General features: G+C 38.8%; 1 protein-coding gene across 2 annotated transcripts in view; it reads left to right on the top strand.

Moving 5' to 3' along the window:
- KIF4A (kinesin family member 4A) overlaps window positions 1–27,712 on the top strand; it is a 108,407-nt gene that overhangs the window by 55,321 nt on the left and 25,374 nt on the right. For both annotated transcript variants that reach the window (XM_045788423.2, XM_045788425.2), the window contains 10 exons: window positions 2,545–2,677; window positions 4,384–4,442; window positions 4,555–4,660; window positions 9,390–9,446; window positions 10,458–10,643; window positions 14,514–14,617; window positions 15,718–15,862; window positions 16,601–16,711; window positions 22,525–22,608; window positions 23,092–23,205. In XM_045788423.2, coding sequence (XP_045644379.1) covers window positions 2,545–2,677; window positions 4,384–4,442; window positions 4,555–4,660; window positions 9,390–9,446; window positions 10,458–10,643; window positions 14,514–14,617; window positions 15,718–15,862; window positions 16,601–16,711; window positions 22,525–22,608; window positions 23,092–23,205 — 1,099 coding nt within the window. The remainder of the gene's footprint in view (window positions 1–2,544; window positions 2,678–4,383; window positions 4,443–4,554; window positions 4,661–9,389; window positions 9,447–10,457; window positions 10,644–14,513; window positions 14,618–15,717; window positions 15,863–16,600; window positions 16,712–22,524; window positions 22,609–23,091; window positions 23,206–27,712) is intronic.

Below are 27,712 nucleotides of genomic sequence, written 5' to 3'. Positions count from 1 at the left end.
AAGCAACTGACCCATCTTCCTTTCCTTTCAGTTTAGCACAGACTGCTTTATTAAAACAAGACTAATGAGAACTATTCCAGACTTCCAACCACCAAGAATATAACTACAGGATATAGTTTCAGCTACACAAGGAATAGATTCTAAGAAACAGTTACTCAGCTTTTCAGCGTTTTACAGAGAAATAAAGATGCTACTTCTTTTCTCAAAACTGTATATTTTAAGAGACATTTCAGGGCGCCTGGGTGGCTCAGTCGGTTAAGTGTCTGCCTTCAGCTCGGGTCATGATCCCAGGGACCTGGGATCAAGTCCCACATTGGGCTCCCTGCTCAGCGGGGAGTCTGCTTCTCCCTCTCTCTCTGCCTGCTGCTCCCCCTGCTTGTGCTCTAGCTCTCTCTCTCTCTCTCTCAAATAAATTTAAAAAAAACAGACATTTCATAAACGCTTTTTACAAAATGTACAGTTCATATAAATGGTTTTTTGTTTTGTTTTGTTTTTGCTTTTTGTTCTAGGATTATGTTCTTTTCTTTTTGAATGTGTGTCATGGAAGCTTTTCCATTGATTTTCTGTGAGCGTTGATCAATTCGCACATGCTCAGCTAACTTGAATTCCAAGCATTGACAATTAAATAGTCTGCAGAAGAGGAAACACTGGTTTTCCATTGTATTTCCCCCCATTTAGAGAAACCTTGGAAATTTTTAGGAGAAAAAACTATTGAGTTAAAAGTATCATTACTTTGGAGCTTGTCAACTTACATAAACGATGCATGGAAGTTTCCAGCTTAATAACAATAAGAAAATATCAGAGCAATCTAAAATAACACTAAATTTGCCAATAGTTTATCTTTATAATCCACATTTTAACTGAACATTCTTTCATAAGAGTCTTGAATTCTCGGAGCGCCTGGGTGGCTCAGTCAGTTGAGTGTTCGACTCTTGATTTCAGCTTAGGTCATGATCTTGGGGTGGTGAGACTGGGCCCCGTGTAGGCTCTGCACTCAGCCCCCCACTTGTGTGCTCGTGCTCTCTCTCTAACAGACAAATAAAAATCTTTAAAATTTTTTAAAAATTAAAAATAATTTTTAAAAAGAGTCTTAGTAAATTCTCAGTAGTATAACATTAGACCTTATGGTGTGGCCTTGCTATTAACTTTGTGATAAAGAGCATGCTAAGATTTTCTGTAAGAATCCCTGGAGGTCTTAAGCTGGGTGAGAGGGCATCTGTTCCTGAAGTGCTTTTCGATCCTTTATTGAGATTGAGAACAGCTGTTCCCTGTCCTTTTTTTTCCTGTTTATTATAGCCTTGACGACTATTCATTTCTCCCTTCAGTCTCCTTCAGATCCAAATCTTTGTATTTCTTCTGATCTTTTTTCACCAGTCCAAGTTTCCAGTCTTTTGAACAACGAATCCCAGTGGATTACAAAAAACAAACCCAAACTTTCCAACTTGTTGGTCTTTTCCATTAGTCTGGAACGGATATCACATAATCTGCATAAGTTCCAAAGGTTCTTATCTATATGTATTCCTTCAAGCTCTTTCTGTTCCCCCCTTCCACTCCTACTTGATATGGACACCATTGTTGCCACCACCCACTCTAAGCAATTTAAAATTGATAGACAAATGAACAAGAGGTCTCAAGCAAGGCAGGCATTTAGAAGGGAACACTTATTTATGGAGAATTGTGAAATGTGCTGTCAGTGGCCACTGGTCATTGTATCAAGTTTCTGACTTCTTAAATGCTATTTCCCTAAACTTCAGCAAATAGGTAGTTGACTTATATTGATGAGGTTAAATTTCAGCCCTGAGCGGTGTCACTTCTACCTCCTCCGCACCTCTTCCTTCCTTGCTTCCCTAATCTTTAATGAGAGATTAAGAATGGGAAGAGGAGGGAGAGATCATGTGTTTTAGCTACAGTTAGCCTTTACTTCTTGTGTTTGTTTGTTGTTTGTTTGGTTTTTATTTAAATTCAATTAACATATAGTGTATCACCCAGTTACCCCATCCCCCCACCCCCTCCCTTCCCAGCAACCCTCAGTTTGTTTCCTAGAGTTAAGAGTCTCTTATGGTTTGTCTCCCTCTCTGATTTCATCTTGTTTTATTTTTCCCTCCCTTCCCCTATGATCCTCTGTGTTGTTTCTTAAATTCCACATATGAATGAGATCATATGATAATTGTCTTTCTCTGACTTATTTGACTTATTTTGCATAGCCTTCGCTCTTTTGGCTACATGGCACAAATAGAAAGATTTTAAACCAAGAGTCAAGGGTAGAGTTTAGTCATTTCTGTTGCAACCATGGCTGGCTCTGAATTATTACCTTCCTGCAAACCATCAATTCAAAGTATTTCAGGCATATATTTCTTACTCATTCAATATATGACCTGACTGGAAGGATAGATTGGAATTGACACACTTTTTTCCAGACTTCTGGAGGTTAATTTTAAACCAACCCCCCCACACGTAAAAGGTCTGTGGGATATATTTTTATACACTTTTGATATAGATGTTATTAACAGGTCTGTTTCTAATATGTTACTTTCTTTGTTTTAGTGTAGAACCATCAGAAAGTCTGCAGTCCCTGATGGAGAAGAATCAGTCCCTGGTAGAGGAGAATGAAAAATTAAGTCGTGGTCTGAGCGAGGCAGCTGGTCAGACAGCCCAGATGTTGGAGAGGATCATTTTGGTGAGGCCCCATGACTAAGCCATTAGCAATCTGGACATTTACTAGCTTTGGTTTCTGAAATTTTTAATATGCTTCTCGTTATGATAAACAAGTAATGTGGAAAGAAATGGATTAATATTACCGTATCCTCCATGGAGCCCCTCTGAGGTAGACACACGGGCTTATAATCAAACACACAGGATAGTTAAAAGAATCGTATATATCCTATATATCCACCACAGAGAATCCACATGAGTCTTATTTTAAAGTAGATTTGTTCTAAAATACCAGAGAGGAAAGAACCAGGTCCTTCTGTCACCTAAAGTCCTGCCTAATCTTTATCCATAATAGCAAGTAATTGTCCCCTCAGTAAGATTTTAGGTCTTCTCTGTCTCCCTTCCCCTAATGTTGTCACATTTCATATTCTCTCTTAACAGCTGCCATGATGAGATAAAACAGCTGGGAAATTAATGTTAATTCCTTTCACATAGGGTTACTTTCCAAATAGTGGATCACTACATAACTGATTACACCGGTTCTGTACCCTACTACCTGTCTGATAGTAACCTGGATCAGTGTGTGCTGGCTCTGTCACTAACATTTTTCTACTAGTCTAAAAACAACTCAATTTTTAATAGCACAACTATTGCCAAAAGCAAAAATGAGTTTCCACCAAAATGTAATTGAACATCTGTAATTTAATACACCTTCACACATCCATATGCTCTCTAGTCAAGGAGGCGTAAGCTGCTTAAAGATTCTTTAAAGGGGGCCAAATCCTATATCCCTTGTCCATTGGTACTGGAAGGGTGAAAATGGGACCTGGAGGAGTTTTATATACAGTTTTCTGTCTCCAGTGCTGCATTCTGTGCCTCTGAAGTAACTGTAGAAGCTGGCTCTCACACACATGTGAGTGTGGCTAACGGAACAGACAGTACCTGTTACTCTAGCCACATACCCATCTGAACTTTATCAGGTTGCTGTAATGGCTGTGGGAAGGCTTATTGCTTGATGTCCTGTTAGAATGTCACAACAAGCACAACGTTTTTGTCCTCTATAAACTGTCCTTCCCAAATCTGTTGCAGCATCTCACATGTTACAGATACCGTGATTGAGATAAAATGGAAAATATCAGTCACCCTTCCCAAAATGTGTCTCCCTCTGCCATTTCTTCTCTGCCATATTCTTGTACCTCACCCTTTTCTTTGCTTTCTCTTACTAAAGCCAGCCTACCATATCAGATAGTGTAACTTGAAGGAAAAAAGCTCAGCTCATATTCAGTGTGAGGCCCTTTTATGTTTTCAGTGCCCTTATGCTGGAGCTAGGGAACAGTATAGTGTAGGAGGCAGTTTAAAGTAAGTAGGTTTTTTTGCAAACAGTAGGGAGTAGAGTGCCAGGAAGTATTGCTTTTTCCCCCAGTTGCAAAGTTCTATATGGAATTAAGGCTTCACACTCCACACCATAGTCTGAGCTTCATGGCAAGCATAAGACCCAGCTGCTTGGATGCTAATTTTAGTAGCTCATGTTGACTGAAGGGCTAATTTCTGTGACTCTCTTTTTAAAAAATGCCGTTTCTCACTAAATCACCAAAGCCCACTAAATCCTTGAATACAGCAAAGGAGGCAACCTCTCTCGCTAGGTTTTGATGCATAGGAGTAGGAGCGAGGGCATAATTAGGGGAGGCGGTCAAGCACTGCCACTGATGATCTCCTGGGTCTCTGTTGCAGACAGAACAAGCAAATGAAAAGATGAACGCCAAGCTAGAGGAACTCAGGCGGCATGCAGCGTAAGTTTCATACCAAATGTGTGCTAGTGACCTACAGTCTTAGCATATAATCGTCAATCCTCTGGGCTCTGCAGTATGATTAACCTTTGGGTTCCTTTGTTTGAATTTTCAGCCTCAAAGTAGATCTTCAGAAGTTAGTGGAAACTTTGGAGGACCAGGAATTAAAAGAAAACGTAGAGATAATTCGTAACCTGCAGCAAGTGATTACCCAGCTATCGGTAAGCCAAGGAAGGGCAGTGTAAATAGACTTACTGCTTTTGTTTGTTTCTCTTGCTGCATATAAACATATCTAACTCTGTCTTTTGCTGAAACAACTAGATTGTGAGCTATTTGAGGACAGAGATCATGGATCATTGGATAGGATCTGAATATTGAATTCGTTAAATCAAAACAATGATAGGTTACATACGCAATGGCACATTCATATTTCAGTACTCTAATCAAACACTGGGCACAGCAACAGAGCAGTTGCAGAATTGCCCGGTAGCGTGGGCGGCAGTCATCGACTGGTGTCCCTTCGGTGTAGGCTAGCTTAACAAGAGGCCTTGTGCCCTACCTCCATTTTGAACATGCCGGATTCTGATAGAGAACTTACAGCAACCAGGGAATACCATAGCTCTCTTTGCTAACCAGTAATAAATTAGTTTGAATGATGGTTCTGTAAGTTCCCCTTTTTATTTATTTTTAGAACTACAATAGTAGTAGTGGGGGGGAGGGCTTGGGCAGCAGATATTTCTTGTTTTTCCCAGAGGAAAAATTCTTACAATCCTACCGCCCTAAAGACCTTTTATTGTTGGTGTTCCTTCTCTATCTTAGCCCTTAGGCATATATACTTTTTTGAAAGTTGAAATCATATCATGTTAAGGGACCATGGTTGGTAAAGGGGTTATGGTTGGTTCTGTTCCATCTATACCCTCTTGTTTATCATTCTGAACCCATGACATGTTCGTAAATGACTGGTGGTAATTTCTAGCTCTTGGGCAGAGGCTTTAACTTTACCGGAACAGTGATTCTCCATCTCAGGTCTTGCCCAGTGTTTTCTAGACTTGTCAAAATGGTATCACAGAATCATCTACACCTGTATTTTACTCTGAACGAGTCAATTAAAAAAATACCATGCAGTCTTGTGGGAGGAAGGGTTAGGATGAGTTCCAATAAATTAAATGAGTAAACTCCCCAAAATACTAGAAAGCAGTGTTTTAGAACAAGTAGTACCGTACAAAACTGTCACGAGCAGTCCGAGATGAAGCTCATTTGTCCGACACGCAAACCACAGTAGTGGAGAACCTGGGCTCCAGAGCCAGACAGGCCCTGTTTGGAAGCCAATTCTGCCACTCACTAGCTGTGTGAACTTGCTAAGTACTGTATTGATATCAAGAGAAAATAATTTAAGTGACTCCAAAAGAGGCTAAAGGCATTATTCAGCTGAGGCACTCGGGGAGCTGCTGAACTCCAGGTAGCTCTGAGTCAAAGCAGGATTGGAGTTTTGTAGGGTGAAAAGGGAGGGCTGTGTGTCCTGGTGGTTTGGCTCAGGTAGCAGTTCTGTGGTTAATCGCCGTGAAACTTTTGGTTGGAGGCTGTTCCAGTTTTCATGCCTCTTGCTTAAATTAAGAACATTGGTGCAACCCCCTCCTGCTAACTGTCCAATTATTTTCAAGAGTTGTTCTTGCAGGCCTTGTAGTTTGTTCGTTGGTTAAGGTTCACAAATGAGAGAGGTGGCATAGAAGGGGGAAAGGAGGCAAGGAAAACTAAGAACCCTCTCTTTCTGTTTTAATCCTCTTACATTAGCAAAATGAGCCAAGGGTGATTAACTGCCTAGAAAATTCAGAAAGCCAGTAGAGAAGAAACTGGGCTCTAAAAAATTAAGAGAAGTTTGTCACACAAAAGGGAAAAGGCAATCTATATAGAGAAAAAGGTATATGCCAAAGCAAAAAGGGATGAAAGTTTAGAACATAGGGGCTCCTGGGTAGCACAGCGGTTAAGCATCTGCCTTTGGCTCAGGGCGTGATCCCAGCGTTCTGGGTTCGAGCCCCACATCAGGCTCCTCCACTAAGAGCCTGCTTCTTCCTCTCCCACTCCCCCTGCTTGTGTTCCCTCTCGCGCTGGCTGTCTCTCTCTGTCAAATAAATAAATAAAATCTTTTTTTTTTAAAAAAAAAGAAAGTTTAGAACATAATAAGGACGTCATTGTGGCTAAATTATAGAGTGTACACCAGAGAATGGCGATCACAAGGTGAAATTTCACCGTTGATAATTCCACTTAAATATAGCTGAAACATCTGATGTATGAAAACCTTGTGTGAGCTGCCTCAGAATTAAGATCATCTAGGCTGTGGGACCTTACTGGAGCTAAAGTTTATATGATCACAAAAGAGTGACCCAGGACACCGTTGTTCAGGGCCACACACCGTTGTTCAGGGCCACCACACCGATCTTTGAGGATTTCACGCCACCTCATTTCTGGGGCTTCGAGTCACATGGGAAGGATGATGGAAACAAGTGAATAACATAAGGGAAGGCATATCCGCGGTGAGGATCTGGTGATATGACTGGGGCCTGGTGTGCCTCTACAGGAAGTTGCTATGGTGGCTGACTCAGAGGAACTCTGTAGAATCACTGAATCTGCCACTAAAATTCACTTGGCGCATGAAGCAAGAAGGTACGAAAGATTGCCACAAGCTGATAAAGTCCCTGGCTTCCCTCCACTGTCACAGTTAGGCCGAGTAAACCCCTTTGCCCAGGGCTCCTGCTGGACTCCTGAATCAGAGTTCTCCATGTCTATTGTTTGCGGACCCTCCCAGCTACATATTTTTTGGAAATACACAACAGCGTATCCTGTGGCTTTTATTAAGACTCACTACAGGGAAAGCAAAATGGTTCAAATGTAAGTGCTTGTGTCCTTCGTTCTGGATTAAAACTATTTTTATTTTAAGTGACGGGTGAACACCCCCTTTTCAGTGATGAAGGCAATCTTTGTTCCCAAATCTTCCTCCTGGGGCTTGAAGCACTAAACTGTACCACTTCTTCCTTTAAAATACAATTCAAACAAACCTCCTTGCTGCAGTCACCTGTGAGGAAATTCATGCAGTACTTTCAGTTCCCACAAAATCAAATTTCGTTGTTGCTGTTTTTACCCCCTCCTCTAAGTCCAGTTCCATGAAAATCATTTTGCATGCCCAGTAATGGTATTGCCTACAGCCTCCAAGCACGAACTTCATATGGGAGGGTATTGCTGGTTAATACAGCTCGATATACCCTAGCTTTGTTTCTCTGACCATCGCCTTCAGCAATCATGTATTTTTACCTTACGAGAGGTTCTCTGTTGTAGCCTTAGAATGAGAGAGAGAAAGGCTGTTAGATTGAAATAAATCCTGTTGTTACGTATTTATATTTAGGATTATGAAGGCAGAATCCTACCATGTTCGCGTAGAACATGTCACCAAAGCTTACACTTTCACATTATAAAATTTTATTGGGCCACAGACCAAAAGGTAAACCCGCAGTAACATGTCTTCTTCGAAGATTAACCCATCTACTTTGATCCTGACCCTCTGGAATGTACTAGAAAAAAGTCTCCAAAAGCCAGTGTTACAGGCTTTACTAATCTAGGATAGGTCTGTAAGTAGTCCACTTACCGAAACCGAAAATATGGGAGGGAAGAAAGGGTAACCATTAACCTATAGTATATCTAAGTGCTGTTTTTCAAGAAGGATCTCATGTGTGGCCCTTGGAGAATTGCCAGTATTATAAATCATGACGAGAAGGAATGTGGCAACACGGGAGCTTCCTCTGAATTTTCTTTGAGTGTCACTAATTGGGAATTTTTGGGCAGGGGAAGTGCTTTACAAATAGCACTTACTAAGAGCCTTTTTGCTCCTCACCTTGAAGGTACTGAGATTCAAGTTTCAACAACTCTGTAATGTTTCACTGGGCTGATGCAGACACTCCATGTGCTAACCCTAAATTCTTTCCTTGCCATTGAGCCAATAGCTCTTTCACCTATGACCTCTTTAATCATGTGACTTCCTGGAAAGAATCCTTTCTTCCCAGGCCTTGCAGAATCACTTAAACAGAAGTGGTAATCCATATGGTCCAATGCCAAATAAAGCCTAAATTCCAGTGGGGAGAACAGAGCTTGCACGTATGGTAGCCTATAAATAAATTGGTCCTAATAAGTGGTTTTAGGCTCCCCTTTTAGATGGTTGTTTGTTGTTCCAGTGTCCAAAAGAGGAATAGCTCTTCTCTGGAAGGGAATCCGTGCTTACCCTTTCCCTTCAAGTCACCCCTACCTGGAATAACTGCATATGATTGATTTGTCCTTATGTATATGAGGGGGAGAAGCTGCAGGATATTTGTCCGACTTCATGAACACATCTTTCTGGGGTGTCTTCCTGTGGAATGTATTTCCTTCTAGAGTAGGCTCTTGCTACCTCGACTGACTGTAAAATTAAAAATACAAAATAACCTTTCATTCTATTCACTTTTCTACTGCATTGCCTTTATTTCATATGTCTGTTTTTAGGGTGGTATGTCCATGAGAACTGACTAGACCTGTGTATTATAGAGGTAGACTTAGTGGTAAAAACATAAAGAGACTGGAGTCTATAAAATGGGTTAAACTTTGGCCTACGAGAACAGCTAATGTTTCACTCTGGCCCACTGATCTCTGACAGAGCAGGAGAGGTGCAATAAATATGTCAATTGCCACACAACCCTATTTTTATTTTCTTACAAAGACTACGCAATCGACCTTATAAGGAGGATAGACTCTTAAGAGGTAGGAAATGGAAATCTGTCTTTTGGCGTGTATGCATACCACAAAATGGGTCCAGCACCTTAAACGGTCTCTATATATACTTGACAAAAATTGAATAACCAACATAAAATCCACTAGTGAGCCTCACTTCAGAGTCTTTTCCTAAACTTGAAACATCATTTGTCATTGCAGGATGACACTGCTGCATGCATGGCTGCAGCCATTGACACTGCAGTGGAACCAGAAGCTGTAAGTAATTGGCTTGGTGTAGAACTAGAAGCTTTAACTGTGCTACTTCCTGTAATTTATCACTCAGCTGAGGAAGCACGGCCCCGATTGCTACCATCCTGCATAGAATACCTTGGAAATCCAGAAATCTTGAGTGTAAATGTCAGCTTTGTAAAACCCCGAAATTGGATAGGTCCCATCTCTAATTGTATCACTGGTAATGAATGGCAGGGCATCTCAGGGAATTCATTTTCCTGATTTGCAGTCTGGCTTACTGATTCCTTGTCAGATGCTAGTATTCTGCATCAGCTGTCTAGCAAGTTAGAATGAGGAAAGGAACAAATCAGGAAATTCTGGCAAAGTCAAAAAAGCATAAGAGAAGACATGGATTTTTTTTTTTCCTCATCGTACTTTTTCTATGGATGGGATAGTTAGGAGCTAAAAGAACCAAGACGAGTATCTGGAGTGTTGAGTTGCGAGAATAGATAAAATGTATTAGATGTTGGCTAAAGGTTACAGAGTAAAGTCAGAATGAAAGGCTAGACAATGCTTTGCTTGAGACATCATTTTCCCCCTAAAACAAACACATATTGGTGTTTTTCATATTCTGAAAGAAGAAAGGTAGGGGATAAATCAGGTGCCAGAGGTCAGCTCTGTGAGAATAAATGAAACTTCTTCTTCATTTTCACCATTGCTAAAGTGCCATTTCCAGAACGCTTTCTCCTGTAAAGACCCCTTAAAATGAGGTAAAAGTTAAGAAATGTTAGCCCGATCAATAAAGGAAAGAGCAAGAAACTTAGTTTACTCTAGAAGAGTCAGTTAAAGGATATAAGAAATAAGGTACCATGAGAGTGGGGAAATAGGCTAGGCTAAATTCATCTTACATGTTTAATGCAAAAGTACAAGAAGCCATGTTTTTAAAAGAACAGAAGTACCAGTAATGGAGAAGTAGCTGTGAGACCTGATGAAGCAGGACGTAAGGAACTCCAATGGCCCGTTTCTCTTACAAATCATTATCCCGTTCTTTTCCAGCAAGTGGAAACCAGTCCAGAGATCAGTAGGTCTTCTGATGCTTTCACTACTCAGCATGCTCTACGTCAAGCTCAGATGTCTAAGGAGCTGGTTGAGTTGAATAAAGCCCTGGCACTGAAAGAGGCCCTAGCCAGAAAGATGACTCAGAATGACAGCCAACTACAGCCCATTCATTTCCAGTACCAGGTAAAATAGTTACTAGAGCAGCATTTGTTCGTGTCTACCATCTCTCTTTAATTGTACGGGAAAAAAACAGGCACACTCTTTTTGATGATGATGAGACAACATAATGTGCATAGTACACACGGAGTTGCATTGTTGGTTTCCAAAAAAGGATATATTCAGGATAGGGGACATGCAGTTTTGTTTCATTTAATCTAATACCTTATGCAATAGGTATTTAATAAATAGTTGGATAACATTATAATAAATGTGGTCCCTAGTTGTGGAGAAATTTTGTTCTAATAACTGTAGTGAGATTCTAAGAAAGATAGATCTCTTAGTAGATGGTCTTGGTTATAGTGTGAATCAGGAAGAGACCTAAAACGGATATCACTTGACTTGGTAAATGACTAAACTGTTTTTCTTAGTGGTAGTTCTAACTGGCCCTTGCTAATCAATAATCAGGTCTTTATTGAAAGACAAGTCTTTGGCTTTCAGGTTATTCCACAGAGTTACGTTTGCTCCAGACCTTATTTTCCACTGTAGCTTGGTGTTTCCCATCCACAAAGTGATGCTAGCAGCGCTGGTAGAGGAAAGGGTGGATTGTTTCCCCGTCTAGCTATATCCTACCATTCTCAGGTCCTATATGCTGGTATCAAGAAATCCTGATAGTACTCATGCGTTTCTCCCACCAGCTCCCCTAAATTTCCAGAGTAAAAACAAGAAAAGTATTTCTCCTAAATAATTTTCAACGCTTTTTTTCTTTAGGGTAGATGATTTCCCCTCGAGTATTCCAAAATAATAACTGAGTTGCCATTAGAGTTATTTCCTTTTCGTTATTACAGTCTTGTTTAACCTTCCTTAAACTTAATTTTTATTTATGGCAGATGCATGTGTATCATTTGTAAAAGCGAAACAGTACAATAATCAGAAAAATAAAAACAATTCCTGCCCGACTACCTTCTCCTCTGTTCCCTAGGCTTATACTTTAAATTCTTCAAGCTGTTCCTTCTGACACTTACCTTATTTTCGTAGATAAGAGTTGGTAGTATAATACATTAATGTAAAAGTTTTAGATATTGTCACAAATCAAAACTGCAATGAGATATTACCTCACACCTGTCAGAATGACTAAAGTCAGAAAGCATAAGAAACAAGTGTTGGCGAACATGTGGAGAAAAGGGAAACCTCGTGCACTGTTGGTGGGAATGCAAACTGGTACAACCACTGGGGAAAACAGTATAAAGATCCCTCAAAAGATTAAAAAGAGAATTACCATAGGGTCGCCCGTGTGGCGTAGTTGGTTAAGCAACTGACTCTTGGTTTCAGCTCAGGTCGTGATCTCAGGGTCCTGGGATGGAGCCCTGCTTCGGGCTCCCTCTCCCTCTGCCTGCCGCTCCCCCTGCTTGTAGTGTCTCTCTCTTTCTCTGTCAAGTAAATAAATATTTTTTTAAAAAAAGAGGAAACAAATTTTTTATGTAAACGGTACCTTTTCATCACATGTAAATCACTATTTCTTTCTAAGAAATAAAGGTAGTTTCTTGTTCTAAGTATTTTTTTTTATCACTGAAGAATTGCTGTAGAAAAATTTGAGGAGGAATAGGTTCTAATTAATGAAGATTGCCATGAGTTATAGTAACCCAGGACTCAACTCCCTTTGTGGAGTCAGACAGTTCTGACAAAATGTGGCTTATATAATGGAAAGACACTATTTCTCACTCATCCAATTGGTAAAAATTTTGCAGTGTAGTAATATCAAATGTTGGTAAGGGTGCAGGGACACAAGTGCTCTCCTACTTGGCTAGCAAGTGTGTAAATTGAAATAGCCACTTTAGAGGAAAATTTAGCAGCAGTATCTATTAATATTAAAAGTGTGTACCCCCATGACTCTGTAATTCCACTTGTTCTTACCCTAGAAAAACCTTGCACATGTGCACAGAAGGCATGCACAAGAATATTTCATTATGGCAAAAACATGAGTTAGATCTATATGCAATGATATAAATAAATCTCTAAAACTGGAAAAAAGCAAGTTACAGAATAATATATACATATAGTGTAATTCTACTTATCTTTAACACATTTCCATAGGTACACACACACAAATATGCACATGTATATGTGTATATGTATATATTACTTTTTTATCTGCATAAATACTCTATAGACATTTGCCATAATATATTTATATATTTATTCGCTATATGTATTTTTAAGGTATTAATATTATGTGTAAATATGTAGAATATGTAAATGTCTAGAAAAAAATGTCTGGAAGAGCTGGACTGGGCTGATAACAGTGGTTACTTCTGGATAGGGGACTGGAATTTTGGAAGAGTAGGGCAGCAGAGGGAACTTGCCCTTTATATGTATTATTTGGATGATTTTTTTACCACACTGTTTTCATGTGTTACCTCCCTAAGTGTATACACACACACACACACACACACACACACACATACATTATTGCCAGTTTAAATATGCAGGGTCACTATAAAGCAATAAGATTGATTTTCATTGGGTACTAGCGTGGCTCAGGAGATTTTGTGGAAAACAGCTCTTGCCTATTTAGAAAGCTTCTCTGATACAGCCCACCTTAACCTGCCTCTTTGTGTCATTTCAATACCGGCCTAAGACCTGCACATAATCTTCTTGGCTACCAACCACTCATTCAGCCGGTTTCCTTTAATTTTTTGGTTCTGAGAACAGGAAGGAATCTATTGGGTTTTCCTAATCTTGGAAACTACTGAAATTCAGTTTCTGGAATTCATTTCCTAAATGCATGCACAACTGCAGTTGGTATTGAATATATATGTTTGAAAGTTCTGAATATAGGGATGTTTGTGCAGCCCTTTACTATTTACAAAATGTCATTCCTTTTTTATCTTATTTGATCTTCCCAACAACCCTGTGAGGTAAGTGGTGTTGTTAATTGTTTACACAGATAGGGAAACTCTTGGGGGGTCCCCAAGACCACCCCCAGGTTTGACAATTTGCCAGGATGACTCAGAGGACTCGGCATATAGTCATACAGCTATGAGTTATTATGGTGGAAGGATACAAAACAGAATCAGCAAAGGGAAAAGGCACATGGCGCAAAGTCTGAAGGAAACCAGATGCAAGCTTATAAGAGTCTTCTCCCAGTGGAGTAACACGATATGTATTTAATTCCTCTAGCAATGGGTTGTGACAACATGTGTGAAATGTTGTCTATCAGGGAAGCTCCCTGGAGTCTGGGAGTCCAGGGATTTTTTTTAAGGTTTTGTTTTAATTCCAGTTAGTTAACATACAGTATAATATTAGTTCCAGGTGTACAATATAGTGATTCAACATTTCCATACATCACCCAGTGCTCATCACAGCAAGTACCCTCCTTAGTCCCCATCACCCATTTTACCCATCTCCCCACCCACCTCCCCTCTGGTAGCCATCAGTTTGTTCTCTATGGTTAAGAGTCTGTTTCTTGGCATAATGAGTCAGTCTTATCAAAAGGAAGGAAACCCTACCAAAACCCAAGTTTGCACACCTGAGCGGAGGGCCAATCTTACAAGCAGCCCTTTTTAAGAACAGCAGTTTCAGGCCTGCTATATTAACTCTTTTCTGTATAGAAACTGAGGCTAAAAAGAGATGAAATGACTTCCCTTAAGGTATTTAGATATTAAGTGCTGGATTCAAGGTTCAAACCCAGGCTTTTGGATTCCAAGTTTATACTTTTCCCACTACATAACTTTAATCTCCTTAAATCAAGTACAGATGTTTTTAGTGTGCTATTGAAGTAGTAAAATTGAATACATAGTTCCTTAAGAGGTGGAATGTTGAAGTGATTTTCCTTATTTTAAGTGATTTTCTTCCCGTGCCTTTTAATGCTTTCTCTCTGACCTATAACATTTCTAGGATAACATAAAAAATCTAGAATTGGAAGTCATCAATCTGCAAAAGGAAAAAGAAGAATTGGTTCTTGAACTTCAGACAACAAAGAAGGATGTCAACCAAGCCAAGTGAGAATACATCCAATAAGTATTATTTCAAGTCCCTACTATGTGTGAGGAGTTATAAAGGAAATAGAGAAGTAGAAGGGCCATTTCCTGCTCCCACAGGATTTATACCTATTTGTGGAGAGGAGATCTAAACAAAAGAAACGTTAATTGAGATTTTAACCAGTACCTCATGATGACAGTAAAAGAATGCGGTAACAGCATGTGATTAGTAGCCAGATATATTTCCTAGGCAGTAATTGCTGTAAGAGTTCAGAGTCAGGAGATATCAGTTTAGCCCGGCATGATCAGGAAAGGCTTTATGAGAAGGTAGCATTCGAGCTGGATTTTGAAAGGTTATCAGACCTGCCAGACAGCTACAGTTTCTTTGCCCCTGCACTGATGGCAAATTAGCTTGTCAATAGAATTAATATCCAGGCTAGTAAATGAAAAACCAATCTAGCCATCCCTTAGTTAAGAATAAAATCAAGACAGGGGTGCCTGGGGTGGCTCAGTCAGTTAACCGTGAGACTCTTGATCTCAGCTCAGGTCTTGATCCCGGGGTCATGAGTTCAAGCCCCATTTTTGGCCCCACGCTGGGCACGGAGCCTACTTAAAAAAATAAAAAGAATAAAAGCAAGACAGATAACCAGAATATCCTACTCTTCCTCAGAACTCTTCCTTATTGGCTATTCTACCTTCTTTTTACTCAGTGACTCTATTATATCTCTGTTGAGTCTAAAGTTCATGTTCTTAAACGTTATGCTGAATGTTTGCTTTCTATCTCAGACTAGTGTCATAATCATTAGTATTGTTCCTTTACAGCTAAACTGAAGTGAAATATCCTCAAAGAACCATCCTTTTAACATAGTGGTGGGGAGTAATATATTGAGTCCATTGCATTGTTATATACTAAAAAAATTTATTATACTCTTTGTATTGAGCTCCCATTATTGGGACAGTTTTGGTTGTTTGGGTGGTTATTCATTATTTAAAGATGGCTATGTGACTGATCACCTCTTTTGTATATGTATCAGGACATTGAACCTGGGAGTTGAATACTATGTCTTTGGAAGTCAGGCTTTGCTGCTGCTAGTGTTCATTCCTATAGCATCTGTTCTTAGGTTGAGTGAGCGCCGCCGTAAACGTCTCCAGGAGCTAGAGGGTCAAATGGCTGATCTGAAGAAGAAACTGAATGAACAGTCCAAACTTCTGAAGCTGAAAGAATCCACAGAGCATACCGTTTCCAAATTGAACCAGGAGATACGGGTAATAAACCCTCATCCTTGGGTTTATTTCATTACAAACATAGGTGTTCCATTTAGAATTATACTACAGAGGAGTTGTCAGGTGAGGAGGTAGCAGGCAGGGCCATCATTTCAAATGTGTGGCTCCACACATGTCCCTTTTACAGGACATTGTCCCGGTGGTCATCTAGAATCTGAATAACAAAACCCTGCTTGAACATTCAGAGCTTAATGTTAGAATCTCAGAAACCAAAGGAGAAAGATACCTTGATATTTTGTGGTGATTTCCTGACCACCTTCCATGATTCTGTAGAATAATTTTATAAAGTAGTTGCAAAGTGACAACACCTGGAAAATAGTTTCAGTTACTGAATGTTCGACTTCTGACATCTGCGAAGTGGAGTCACAGGCTGCTTATGCTGAAACCTTTAGAATACACTGGTTGCTAGGTGGATTTGTCCTTGAGGCTTAGTAGATATTTCCTTGAAATTTCATTTATATACAAAGAATTTAGGGCTGGATTTAGCTGTCGGTACATTTTTTTTTAAGTTTCTTCAGCATGTTCATTTGTGTAGTCTATACTTGGAAATCCTGTGCAAGCATAGCAAGGGGTATTGCAAGCCTAATCAGAAAATCTGTTGGCAGCCTTCTCAGCTTAGCTCTGGGTTTTCTCTCTTCTTAATAGTTAGTCTATCCATCTGCACATCAGCCTAGAATAAGTGCAGATGACTAATACTTGTACTGGGTTTTGTTTTTACAGGTGATGAAAAGCCAGAGGGTACAATTGATGCGTCAGATGAAAGAGGATGCTGAGAAGTTTAGACAGTGGAAACAACAAAAAGACAAAGAAGTAATCCAGTTAAAAGAACGAGTAAGTAACTACAACTTTTCAAAGGCCTACCTAATAAACCCTTCCCTGGGCTGACTAACATGAAAACTTTTCTTCAAACAACTGGTTATCTCCGAAAATGTGACACATGTCATGAATTTAACAGGTATTTCTTAAACGTCTACCATGTGCAAGGTACCACCCACTAGATACCATGGAAAATAGAAAGATGAGTAGTATGTGAGCTCTGCCCTTGCAGAATGTCTTAATCTAAAGCGGAAGGTGACACATAAGCATGGTTTCCCCTAATTGAAGGAATAAAGAGATCTGTGCTTTACAAATGGCCTAGAACATCAAGGTAATTAAGAAAGGAAAGCATATTTCCAGTTAGAGTGAAAACATGACAGCTGAACAGGCCTTGAATAATAGGGAGGATTTTGATAGAGACAAGTGCAGGCATTCCAGATAGATGAAACAGCAGGATCAAAGACAGAGATGACAACTTTGTAAGCATATTCAAGGAATGATGAATGGTCCTGGTGGGATAAAAGGTGGTAGAAGATTCCATCGGAAAGACAAAATGAAGCTGGACTGCTAAAGATCTAAGAAGTGTGAACTTTACTTTGTTAGCAGTGTAAAGATCTTTAAGTTTTTGAGAAACAGTGATATCAGCCAAGTACTGCTTCAGAAAGATACATCTGAGAGTCACGTGTTTAACAAACGGAAGTATTGAGAAACTGGAGGCCAGAACACAAGGTAAGAACATATTACATCATCCAGAAAGATAGTAAGGGCCTGAATTAGAGTAGTAACAGTATTCTTGGAAAAGACATTGATATGAGGACGTTTTTAGAGTTGGCCAGAATGGGATACATTGGGTCAAGAAATAAGAAGTACTTTTCGAATGGTGGCAAGAGAGCTTTGTGAACGCTTCTCGGCAAAAGAGGCGTAACTAGTGAAATTTATAAAAACAGCCATGAAAACTCTCTATATGTCCTGAAGGGCATATAGCAAAGAAACTGTATTCGAGGAAATCTCCTAAACCTGATCAAGAAGCAAGAGTCTGTGGCACTTGAGCCACAATGAGCTCACTCCCCTCACTCCTCAACTTCCAGTCTGGGGCTGTGGTTTCTTCCATTTCATCCCGTACAGCTCCATGTTGCTGAAGTTCTATTTCAGGCAAGAGCAACCAAGATGGTTTGGGGATCCTTTCTTCTACCTAGCCCCTATGTGTAGGGTGGAAGCTCTACTTCTGCTACAGAAGGCCAGGGGTACTAGAGCCTGATTACCCCAACCTGTCTAGCCATTGGATGTAGGTTCCATGTCAGGAGAGGCAAGCCAAGAGAAATAGAGTGTACTGCCCCTGCCCAGCACCCTACTCTTAGAACAGAGAAGTCACTCAGGGAAGTGGGCTACTATCCCCACTCCCCAATCCTGAGCAGTGATACAGACGTTCTGCCCAGGGGGAGAGGCAGGCCATTGGGACAGCCATAGGAATGCAGCCCTCCCTAAGGGGCTCTCTTTATTTGGGGACAGAGTTTAGGGAAGTTAAAACCTAAAGGAGCTGTCAAAAATAATGGAAATTTTGGGGGTGAGCAATTAAGAGACTGGTAGCTCCACAAGAGCAGTAAGTGAAACAACAGTAAAAAATATTCAAAGATAAAATGGCCGAAAATTTTCTAAATTTGCTGCAAAAAAATCTACACATCCAGGAAGCTCAATGAACTTCAAAATAATTGCAAAGGGATCCACACCAAGACACATTATGTCAAAATGTTGAAAGACAAGGACAAAAAAACTTGAAAGCAGCGAGATAAAATGACTCATCACATACAAGCAAACCCCAATAAAATTAACAGCAGAATTCTCATCAAAAGCAATGGAGGCCAGAAGACAGTGCGACAACACATTCAAAGTGCTGAAATAAAATACTATCGACCAAGAATTTTATAGACAACAAAGTTTTCTTTCAAAAATGAAGACAAGGGGTACCTGGGTGGCTCCGTCAGTTAAACATCTGCCTTCGGTTCAGGTCATGATCCCGGGGTCCTGGGATCGAGCCCGGCGTCAGGCTCCCTGCTCAGTGGGGAGTCTGCTTCTCCCTCTCCCTCTGCCCCTCTACCTGCTTGTGTGCTCGCTCTCTCTCTCTCTTTCTCTCAGATAAATAAAATCTTTAAAAAAATAAAGACATTTCCAGATAAGCAAAAGCTAAGTGATCTTGTTTTTAGCAGACCTACCTTACAAGAAATAATAACATTAGACTGAAAGCAAGTGATACCAGACAGTAATTTGAATCTACATACACACACACACACACACACACACACAGACACACACACACAGACACAAAACACAAAGAGTGCCAGTAAAGGTATTATGTAGGTAATTCTAAAAGAGAGTATTGTTGTGTGTTTCTTCTCCCTTCTCTTAACTGATTTAAAAAGCAATTATATAAAAATAATGTTTATATAATTGTATTGATGGGCCTATAACATGTATAAATGTAATATATTTGACAAAGGAGGTGGCTGGGAGCAAAGTTGTATTGAAGTAAAGAAATGGCATCAGGTGGTAACATGAATCTACAGGAAGAAATGAGGAGAACCAGAAATGGTAAATAAGAACAAATTCTATAAATATATATTTGCTCTTCTTTCATCTCAGCTTATTTAAAGGACAAATTATAGAAAGTAATAGTAATAATAATTACATGCTTACATATAGGTACAATTTACATAACAATAATAGCACAAAAAGGGAAGAGAACAGAGCTGCATAAGAATGTTTCTATATCTCACTGGAATTAAGTTAATATAAATCTGAAGTTGATTCTGATAAGATTTTATTATAAGTACTAGAGCAATCATTAAGAAAATAACTCAAGGGGTGCCTGGGTGGCTTAGTCAGTTAAGCGTCTGCCTTCAGCTCAGGTCATGACCCCAGGGTATACAGTCTTCTCAAGTACATGTAGAACATTCTCCAGGATAGACCACATGTTAGGCCATAAAACATGCCTCAGTAAGTTTAAAAGGAAAAAAAATAAGCTTAAAAGGAATGAAATAATATAAAGTATATTTTCCAACCACAATGGAATGAAATAAGAAATCAATAATAGAAAGGAATTTGGGGAATTCACTAATATGAGGAAATTAAACAACACAATCCTCATTAAATAAGAGGTCAAAGAAGAAATCACATGGAAATTTTTTGATGAATAAAAACAAAGGCATACCAAAATTTATGAAATGCGGCTAAAGCAGTGTTTAGAGAGAAATTTGAAGTTGTTAATGCCTGTATTAAAAATGAATAAAGATCTCAAATCAATAACCTAGACTTCCACTTTAAGGCACTGAAAAAAACAAGCAAACTAAACCCAAAGCTAACAGATGGACAGAAATGTTAAAGGTTAGAGTGGGAATTAATGAAATAAAGAATGGAAAAAATAATAGAGAAAATCAGTGAAACCAAAAATTGGAAATGATCGACAAATACTGACAAATCTTTAGGTAGGCTTAAAAAGAAAAAAAAGAGAGAAGATTCATTACTAAAATTAGGAATAAAGAGGGGATATCACTGCTGGTTTTCAGAATAAGAGGACTGTAAGGGAATACTATGAACAACTGTATGCCAACAAATTAGATAGCCTAAATGAAATGGGAAAGATAAAAATTTGCTGAAACTAACTCAAGAAGAAATAGAAAATCTTTACAGACCCATCACAAGAGATTAATTTACTAGTTTAAAACATCCCAGAAAGGGGGCACCTGGGTGGCTTAGTTGGTTAAGTGTCCGACTCCTGATTTCGGCTCAGGTCATGATCTCAGGGTCCTGGGATCAAGCCCCAAGTTGGGTTCTGCACTCAGCAGGGAGTCTGCATGAGGATTCTCTCTCCCTCTACCCCTCTACCCCTCCCCCTGCACTTGTGTGTACACTCATCCTCTTGAATGAATGGATGAATGAATGAATGACTTAACCAGAAAGGAAAGCCCTGACCCAGATGGCTTCACTGGTGAGTTCTATCAGACATTTAAAGAAGAAATAATACCAAATTTTCAGAAACTATTCCAAAAAACAACCAGGGGAAACATTTCCCAGCTCATTCTATGAGGCCAGTATTTCCTGGATACCAAAACAAAAGACATCCCAAGAAAACTATAGATCAATATCTCTTATGAATATAGATGTGAAAGTCTTCAACATAATACTAACAAATTGAATCCAGCAACATATAAAAAGAATGATGCACCATGACCAAGTAGGGTTCATCTGAAAAAAATGTAAGCCTTCCTTAACATCTGAAAATCAATTGATATATTACAACATATCAGTAGAATAAAGGACAAGAACCACATGATTATCTCAGCAGACAGAAAACACATTTGACAAAATCCATCACCCTTTCATAATAAAAACACTCAGGAAACTAGGAGTAAAAGGGAACTTCCTCAACCTGTTAAAGGGCATTTATGAAAAAACCCGCAGCTGACATCATGATAAGGAAACAAAGAATACTTTCCCCCTAAGATCAGGAACAAGACAAGAATATCCGCTCTTGTCACTTTTATTCCACATTGTTCTGAAGGTTCTAGCCAGGGCACTTAGGCAAGAAAAATATATAAAAGGCATCCAGATTGGAAAGGAAGAAGCAAAGCTCTCTGTTAGCAGGTAACATGATTGTGTATGTATAAAAATGCTAGAGAATCTACTAAAAAACTAGGAAAGCTAATACATGAGTTCAGCAAGGTTGGAGAATATAAGTTCAATGTACCAAAGTCAGTTGTATTTCTATACACTAGAAATGAATTTGAAAATGAAAACAATTCCATTTATAATAGCATCAATAAGAATAAAATGCTTAGGGATAAATTTAATAAATGTAAAACTTAAATACTAAACTCCATAAAACATCACTGAATTAATTAAATAAATAAATGGAAAGATAGCCCATGTTCATAACTGGGAAGACAATATTCTTAAGATGGAATACTCCCCAGATCTACAGATTTAGTACAATCTCAGTCAACATTCCAACTGGATTATTTGCAGAAATTCACATGCTGATCCTAAAATTCATATGGAAATGGAAGTGAGCCAGAATAGTCATAACAATCTTGAAAGAGAAGAATAAGTTTGGAGACATCACATTTCCTGTCAGCAATACATCCAACACCTCACATAGTTACCTGTTTTTTTCAGTGTGGTGAGAACACTTAAGATCTACTCCTTAGCAGATTTCAAGTACACAATACAGTATTACTAACTATAGTCACTATTATATATAGATCCCCAGAACTTACTCATTTTATAACTGAAAGTTTGCACCCTTTGACGAAATTTTCCTTGTTTTTCCCCACCCCCAGTTCCTGGTAACCACCATTACTCTCTGATTCTATGAGATTGCCTTTTTTTAGATGCCACATATAAGTGAGATCATACAGTATTTGTCTTTCTTAGTTTGGTTTATTTCAGTTACCATAATGACCTTTAGGTTCATCCATGTTGTTGCAAATGGCAGGATTCCCTTATTGAATAATATTCCATTGTATACATATACCACATTTTCTTTATCCATTCATCTGTCGACAATGTGTTGCCATATCTTGGTTACTATGAATAATGCAATGAATATGAGAATGCAGATACCTCTTCAAGATACTGATTTCATATTTCAATTCCTTTGAATATATACCCAGTAGTGGGATTGCTAGACTGTATGATAGTTCTATTTTTATTTTTTGAGGAACCTCCATAATGTTTTCCATAATGACTGTTACATTGAAAGACTCTAATTATGTTATAAGGTTTTATGTTAGCTAGCTGAATTGCAATTAAAAGTCAGACTTTTTTCTTCTCAGGACCGCAAGAGGCAATATGAACTGCTCAAACTTGAAAGAAACTTCCAGAAACAGTCTAATGTGCTCAGACGTAAAACTGAGGAGGTAAGAAAATCCAATCTACTAGGTCACCTTCAGGCTTAGGTGCTGACAAAGTAGTATCCCTTAAATGAGCCAGTGTCCTGAGAAACCAGTGATAACAATCTTGACCAGCAATTCCTAAGTCTTAATCCCTGTTTATATGTCATGAACTGTGAACAGAAAAAATCTGAAGAAAATGGTACTATTCAAATAAGGATTTTTTCTTCTAACTGGGCTTGCTTCTTTCCAAAAAAAAATACAGAGTAATATTGAGAAATGACATTGGCAGACACTTTCAGTCCCCAGTACTTTGAAATGTGTACCTCTCCTAGGCTCTAAAGCAGTAGCTGTTCGCCAGTACTACGGGTACGGAGACTTAAAACTTTATTCCTATACGAACTCAAACCCATAGAATTTTTTCATTTTTCTTTCTTAGTAAAGAAAAATGGAAATTAAAAAATTTTTTCACCCTTCAATTCAACATTACCGTGAGCCACTTTTATTTAGGCAGCAGCTGCCAACAAGCGTCTCAAGGATGCTCTCCAGAAACAACAGGAGGTCGCAGATAAGCGGAAAGAGACTCAGAACCGTGGAATGGAAGGCACTGCAGCTCGAGTGAAGGTATGGACAGCTTGCGCTGCCATTTCTCTCATCTCTGCTGGGGGTAGGGAACACATGGAAAATCGCTTTCTTTTGGTTTAGAATTAAACACTTCAAAATCCGAAGTTCTACCCAAAAGCCTAATTTCCTAATGATACCTTTGAATATCTTTGAACAAATGTTAAAGACCAAGAGCAGAGAACCCTTTCCCTCCCTGCCTCTACTGAGGTTCAGTTAATTTTTTAACAATTTTACTAAGGTGCAATTGACCTACAATAAACTGTACGTATTTAAAGTGTACGATTTAATAAGCTTTGACACAGATGCACGCATGAAATCACCACCACAATCAAGACAGCGTCAATGTCCTTCACGACCAAAACTTACTTTGTAACCCTTGGTAATCCCTTTCTCCCCTCCCCAGTCCATCCCTCTCCTTCCCCATCTCCAGGCAACCATTAATCTGCTTTCCATCACTATAGATTCGTTTTTTTTCTAGAATTGTATAAAAATTGAATCATGCAGTATGTTTTCTTTTTCTGACTTGCATTCAGCATAATTATATCAAGATTCATCCCTGTAACCACAGGGATACTTCTTTCCTTTTTATTGCTGAATGGCATCCTGTTGTGTGGCTATCCCACAATTTGTTTATCCATTCACCTGCTGATGGACATTTTGTGGTGTTTCCAGTTTTTAGTTATTAGAGATGTTGTACTGAACATCTGTATACAAGTTTTTGTGTGGATATATGTTCTTATCTCTTTTGGGTAGATAACCTAGGAGTGGACTGGCTGGCTCTCTCGTATGGTAGGTGTATGTTTTAACTTTTAAGCGACTGCCAAATTGTTTTCCAAGGTGGTTGTACCTTCCTACTAGCAATTTATGAGTGTTCTTGTTGCTGTACAGTCTTATGAATCCTGAGTATCGTCAGTCTTTTAAATCTTAGGTATTCTAGTGAGTGGGTAGTGGTACCTCATTTTGATTTTAGTTTTCGTTTCCCTTATTATGACTAATGATGTTGAGCATCTTTTCATGTGCTTACTTGCCAAATGTATGTTTTGTGAAATATCTGTTCAAATCTTCCCCATTTTTTTAAAGATTTTATTTATTTATTATTTGAGAGAGAGAGAGAACAAATGGAGGGGAGAGGCAGAGTGAGAGGGAGAAGCAGGCTCCCTGCTCAGCAGGGAGCCCAATGCAGGGCTCCATCCCAGGATCCCGAGATCACCACCTGAGCCGAAGGCAGATGCTTAACCGATTAAGCCACCCAGGCGCCCCCCTTCCCCATTTTTTAATTGGGTTGTCTTTTTTTATTACTTTTCAGTTAGAATTCTTTATATATTCTAGATATTTCCAACAAAGGACTTTTATGTTTTATAAATTTCTCCTGGGCTGTGGTTTGCCTTTCCCCTTTTTAAGTGTCTTTTGAAGAGCAAGGCTTTTTAATTTTGATGCCATCCAATTTATTGACATTTTTTTCTTTTATGCTTAATGGGTTTTATACCCTGTTTAAGAAATCTTTGCCAAACCCACGGTCACTGAGATTTCCCTCTAAATTTTCTTCTAAGATTTTTTTTAAGTCTGAATTTAATTTAATTTAATTTTATTTTATTTTATTTATTAAATTTTTTTATTATGTTCAATTAGCCAACATATAGGACATCATTGGTTTTTGATGTACTGTTCAATGATTCATTAGTTGTGTATAACACCCAGTGCTCATCACCACACGTGCCCTCCTTAATACCCATCACCCGGCTACCCCATCCCCCCATCCCCTCCCTTCTGTAACCTTCAGTTTTGTTCCCAGAGTCCGGAGTCTGTCATGGTTTGTCTCCCTCTCTGATTTCTTCCCATTCAGTTTTCCCTCCCTTCCCCTGTGATCATCCGCGCTATTGCTTATGTTCCACGTATGAGTGAAACCATATGATAATTTTCTTTCTCTGCTTGACTTATTTCACTGAGCATAATCCCCTCCAGTTCCATCCATGTCAACGCAAATGGTGGGTATTTATCCTTTCTGATGGCTGAGTAATATTCCATTGTATATATGAACCACATATTCTTTATCCATTCTCTGTTGAATGGCATCTCGACTCCTTCAACAGTTTGGCTATTGTGGACATTACTGCTGTGAACATTGGGGTGCAGGTGCCCCTTCTTTTCCCTATGTCTGTATCTTCGGGGTAAATACGTAGTGCAATTGCTGGGTCATAGGGTAGCTCTATTTTTAACGTCTTGAGGAATCTCCATACTGTTTTCTAGAGTGGCTGTACCAGCTTGCATTCCCACCAACAGTGTAAGAGGGTTCCTCTTTCTCCCCATCCTCGCCAACACTTGTTGTTTCCTGTCTTGTTATTTTTTGCCAGTCTAACTGGTGTAAGGTGGTATCTCATTGTGGTTTTGATTTGTATTTCCCTGATGGCTAGTGATATTGAACATTTTTTCATGTGTCTGTTAACCATTTGTATGTCTTCTTTAGACAAGTGTCTATTCATGTCTTCTGCCCATTTACTGACTGGATTATTTTTTTTGAGAGGGGTGTTGAGTTTGAGAAATTCTTCATAGATCTTGGATACCAGCCCTTTATCTGTAATGTCATTTGCAAATATCTTCTCACATTCCATGGCTTGCCTCTTAGTTTTGTTGACTGTTTCCTTTGCTGTGCAAAAGCTTTTTGTCTTATGCAGTTTTAAGCTTTACATTTAAGTCTGTGATTCATTTTGATTTAACACCTCTGTCAAAATCAATTGTCCATAGTCAATTTCTAGATTCTACTCCATTGATCTACATGTCTATCTTTATGCCAATACCAACACGTTTGATCACACTAGCTTTATAATAAGTTCTGAAATCAGGTAGTATAAGCCCCCCAAAGTTGTTATTGTCTTTCAAAATTGTTTTGGGAAAACTAGGTGCTGTGCATTTTCATATAAATTTTAGAATCAGCTTGTTAATTTCCATAAAAAGTCTACTGGGAGTTTCATTAGGATTCCATAGAATCTGTAGATAAACTTGAGGAGAATTTATATCTTAACAATATTGAGTCTTTTGATTCATGAACACAATGCATCTCTCCCTTTATTTAAATCTTTAATTTCTCTCAGTAGTGTTTTAGTTTTCAGTATACAGGTGTTGCACATCTTTTGTCAAATATATCCCTAAGTATTTCATATTTTTATGATATCGGAAATGGTTTTTTTATTTCAATTTCCAGTTATTTGGACATATTCATTGGTTCTTATAGCTTTTTTATTTTTAAGATTTTATGTATTTATTTGACAGAGAGAGGGAGAGAGCACAAGCAAGGGGAGCAGCAGGCAGAGGGAGAGGTTAGTGGGAGAAGTAAGCTCCCCACCAAGCAAGGAACCCGATGCGGGGCCCGATCCCACCTGGGATCATGACCTAAGCTGAAGGCAGACACTTAACCGACTGAGCCACCCAGATGCCCCTCTTACAGCTTTTTTATAGAGGCTACATAGACAATCATGTTATCTGCAAATAGAGACAATTTTATTTACTTATCAGCTCTGTATGCCTCTTTTTTAACTTGATCTGTCTTACTTCACTTGCTAGGACCTCCGGTAAAATATTTAATTGAGTAGGTGAAAGAGACATCCTTGCTTTGTTCCCAGTCTTAGGGAAAAAGCATTCAACACTTCACCATTAAGTAAGATATTTGCTACAGGTTTTACTTTATGTCCTTTATCAGTTTGAAGAAGTTCCTGCGTATCCCTAGTTTGTGGAAAGTTTTTATCATGAATGGATGTTGGGGGTTTTTCAAAAGTTTTTTCTGAATCCTATTGAGATGATCTTATGGTTTGTTTTTACTCTGTTAGTATAGCAAACGACATTGATTTTTTCAACTATATTAAGGCATATCTGACATACCGTAAGATTTGCCTTTTTTAGTGTACAGTTCTCAGAGTTTTGACAGCACATACAGTTGTATAACCATCAACACAAGCAAGATATAGGATAGTTTTATTGTCCTCCCAAATTCCTGTATACCTGTTTGTAGTCAACTCCTCCCACAACCCTATAGCAAATGCTGATGTGTATTCTGTCATAATTGTTTTCCCCTTGCATCAGTGTCATATAAATAGAAACATATTTAAAAAAGAAACATATAGCATGACTTCGCTTAGCATAATGCATTGGAGACTCATTTATGTTGTTGCATGAATCAATAGTTTTTGCCCTTTTTTTTCTGAGTTGTATTCCGTTGTATGGATGTCCCATAGTTTATCTATTCACCTATTAAAGGGTATCTTGGAGGGGTTTTTTTCCAGTTTTTGGTGATTATGAATAAAGCTGCTATAAAAACATTTATATACTGGTTTCTGTGTAAACATAGGTAAACATTTCACTTGGGCAAATCGCTGGGGTGGAATTGCTAGGTCATATATGGTAAGGGTATGTTTAACTTTGTAAGAAACTGCCAAATTGTTCATCCCGTTGTTCATTGCTGGTTTATAGAAATACAATTGATTTTTTATACTAATTTCTGTCTTTTGACTTTATT

The sequence above is a fragment of the Ursus americanus genome, chromosome X (assembly GCF_024610735.1).
Source record: "Ursus americanus isolate L20-20 chromosome X, mUrsAme1.1.p, whole genome shotgun sequence".
Taxonomy (NCBI): domain Eukaryota; kingdom Metazoa; phylum Chordata; class Mammalia; order Carnivora; family Ursidae; genus Ursus; species Ursus americanus.
This window is presented reverse-complemented; position numbering and strand designations above follow the sequence as displayed.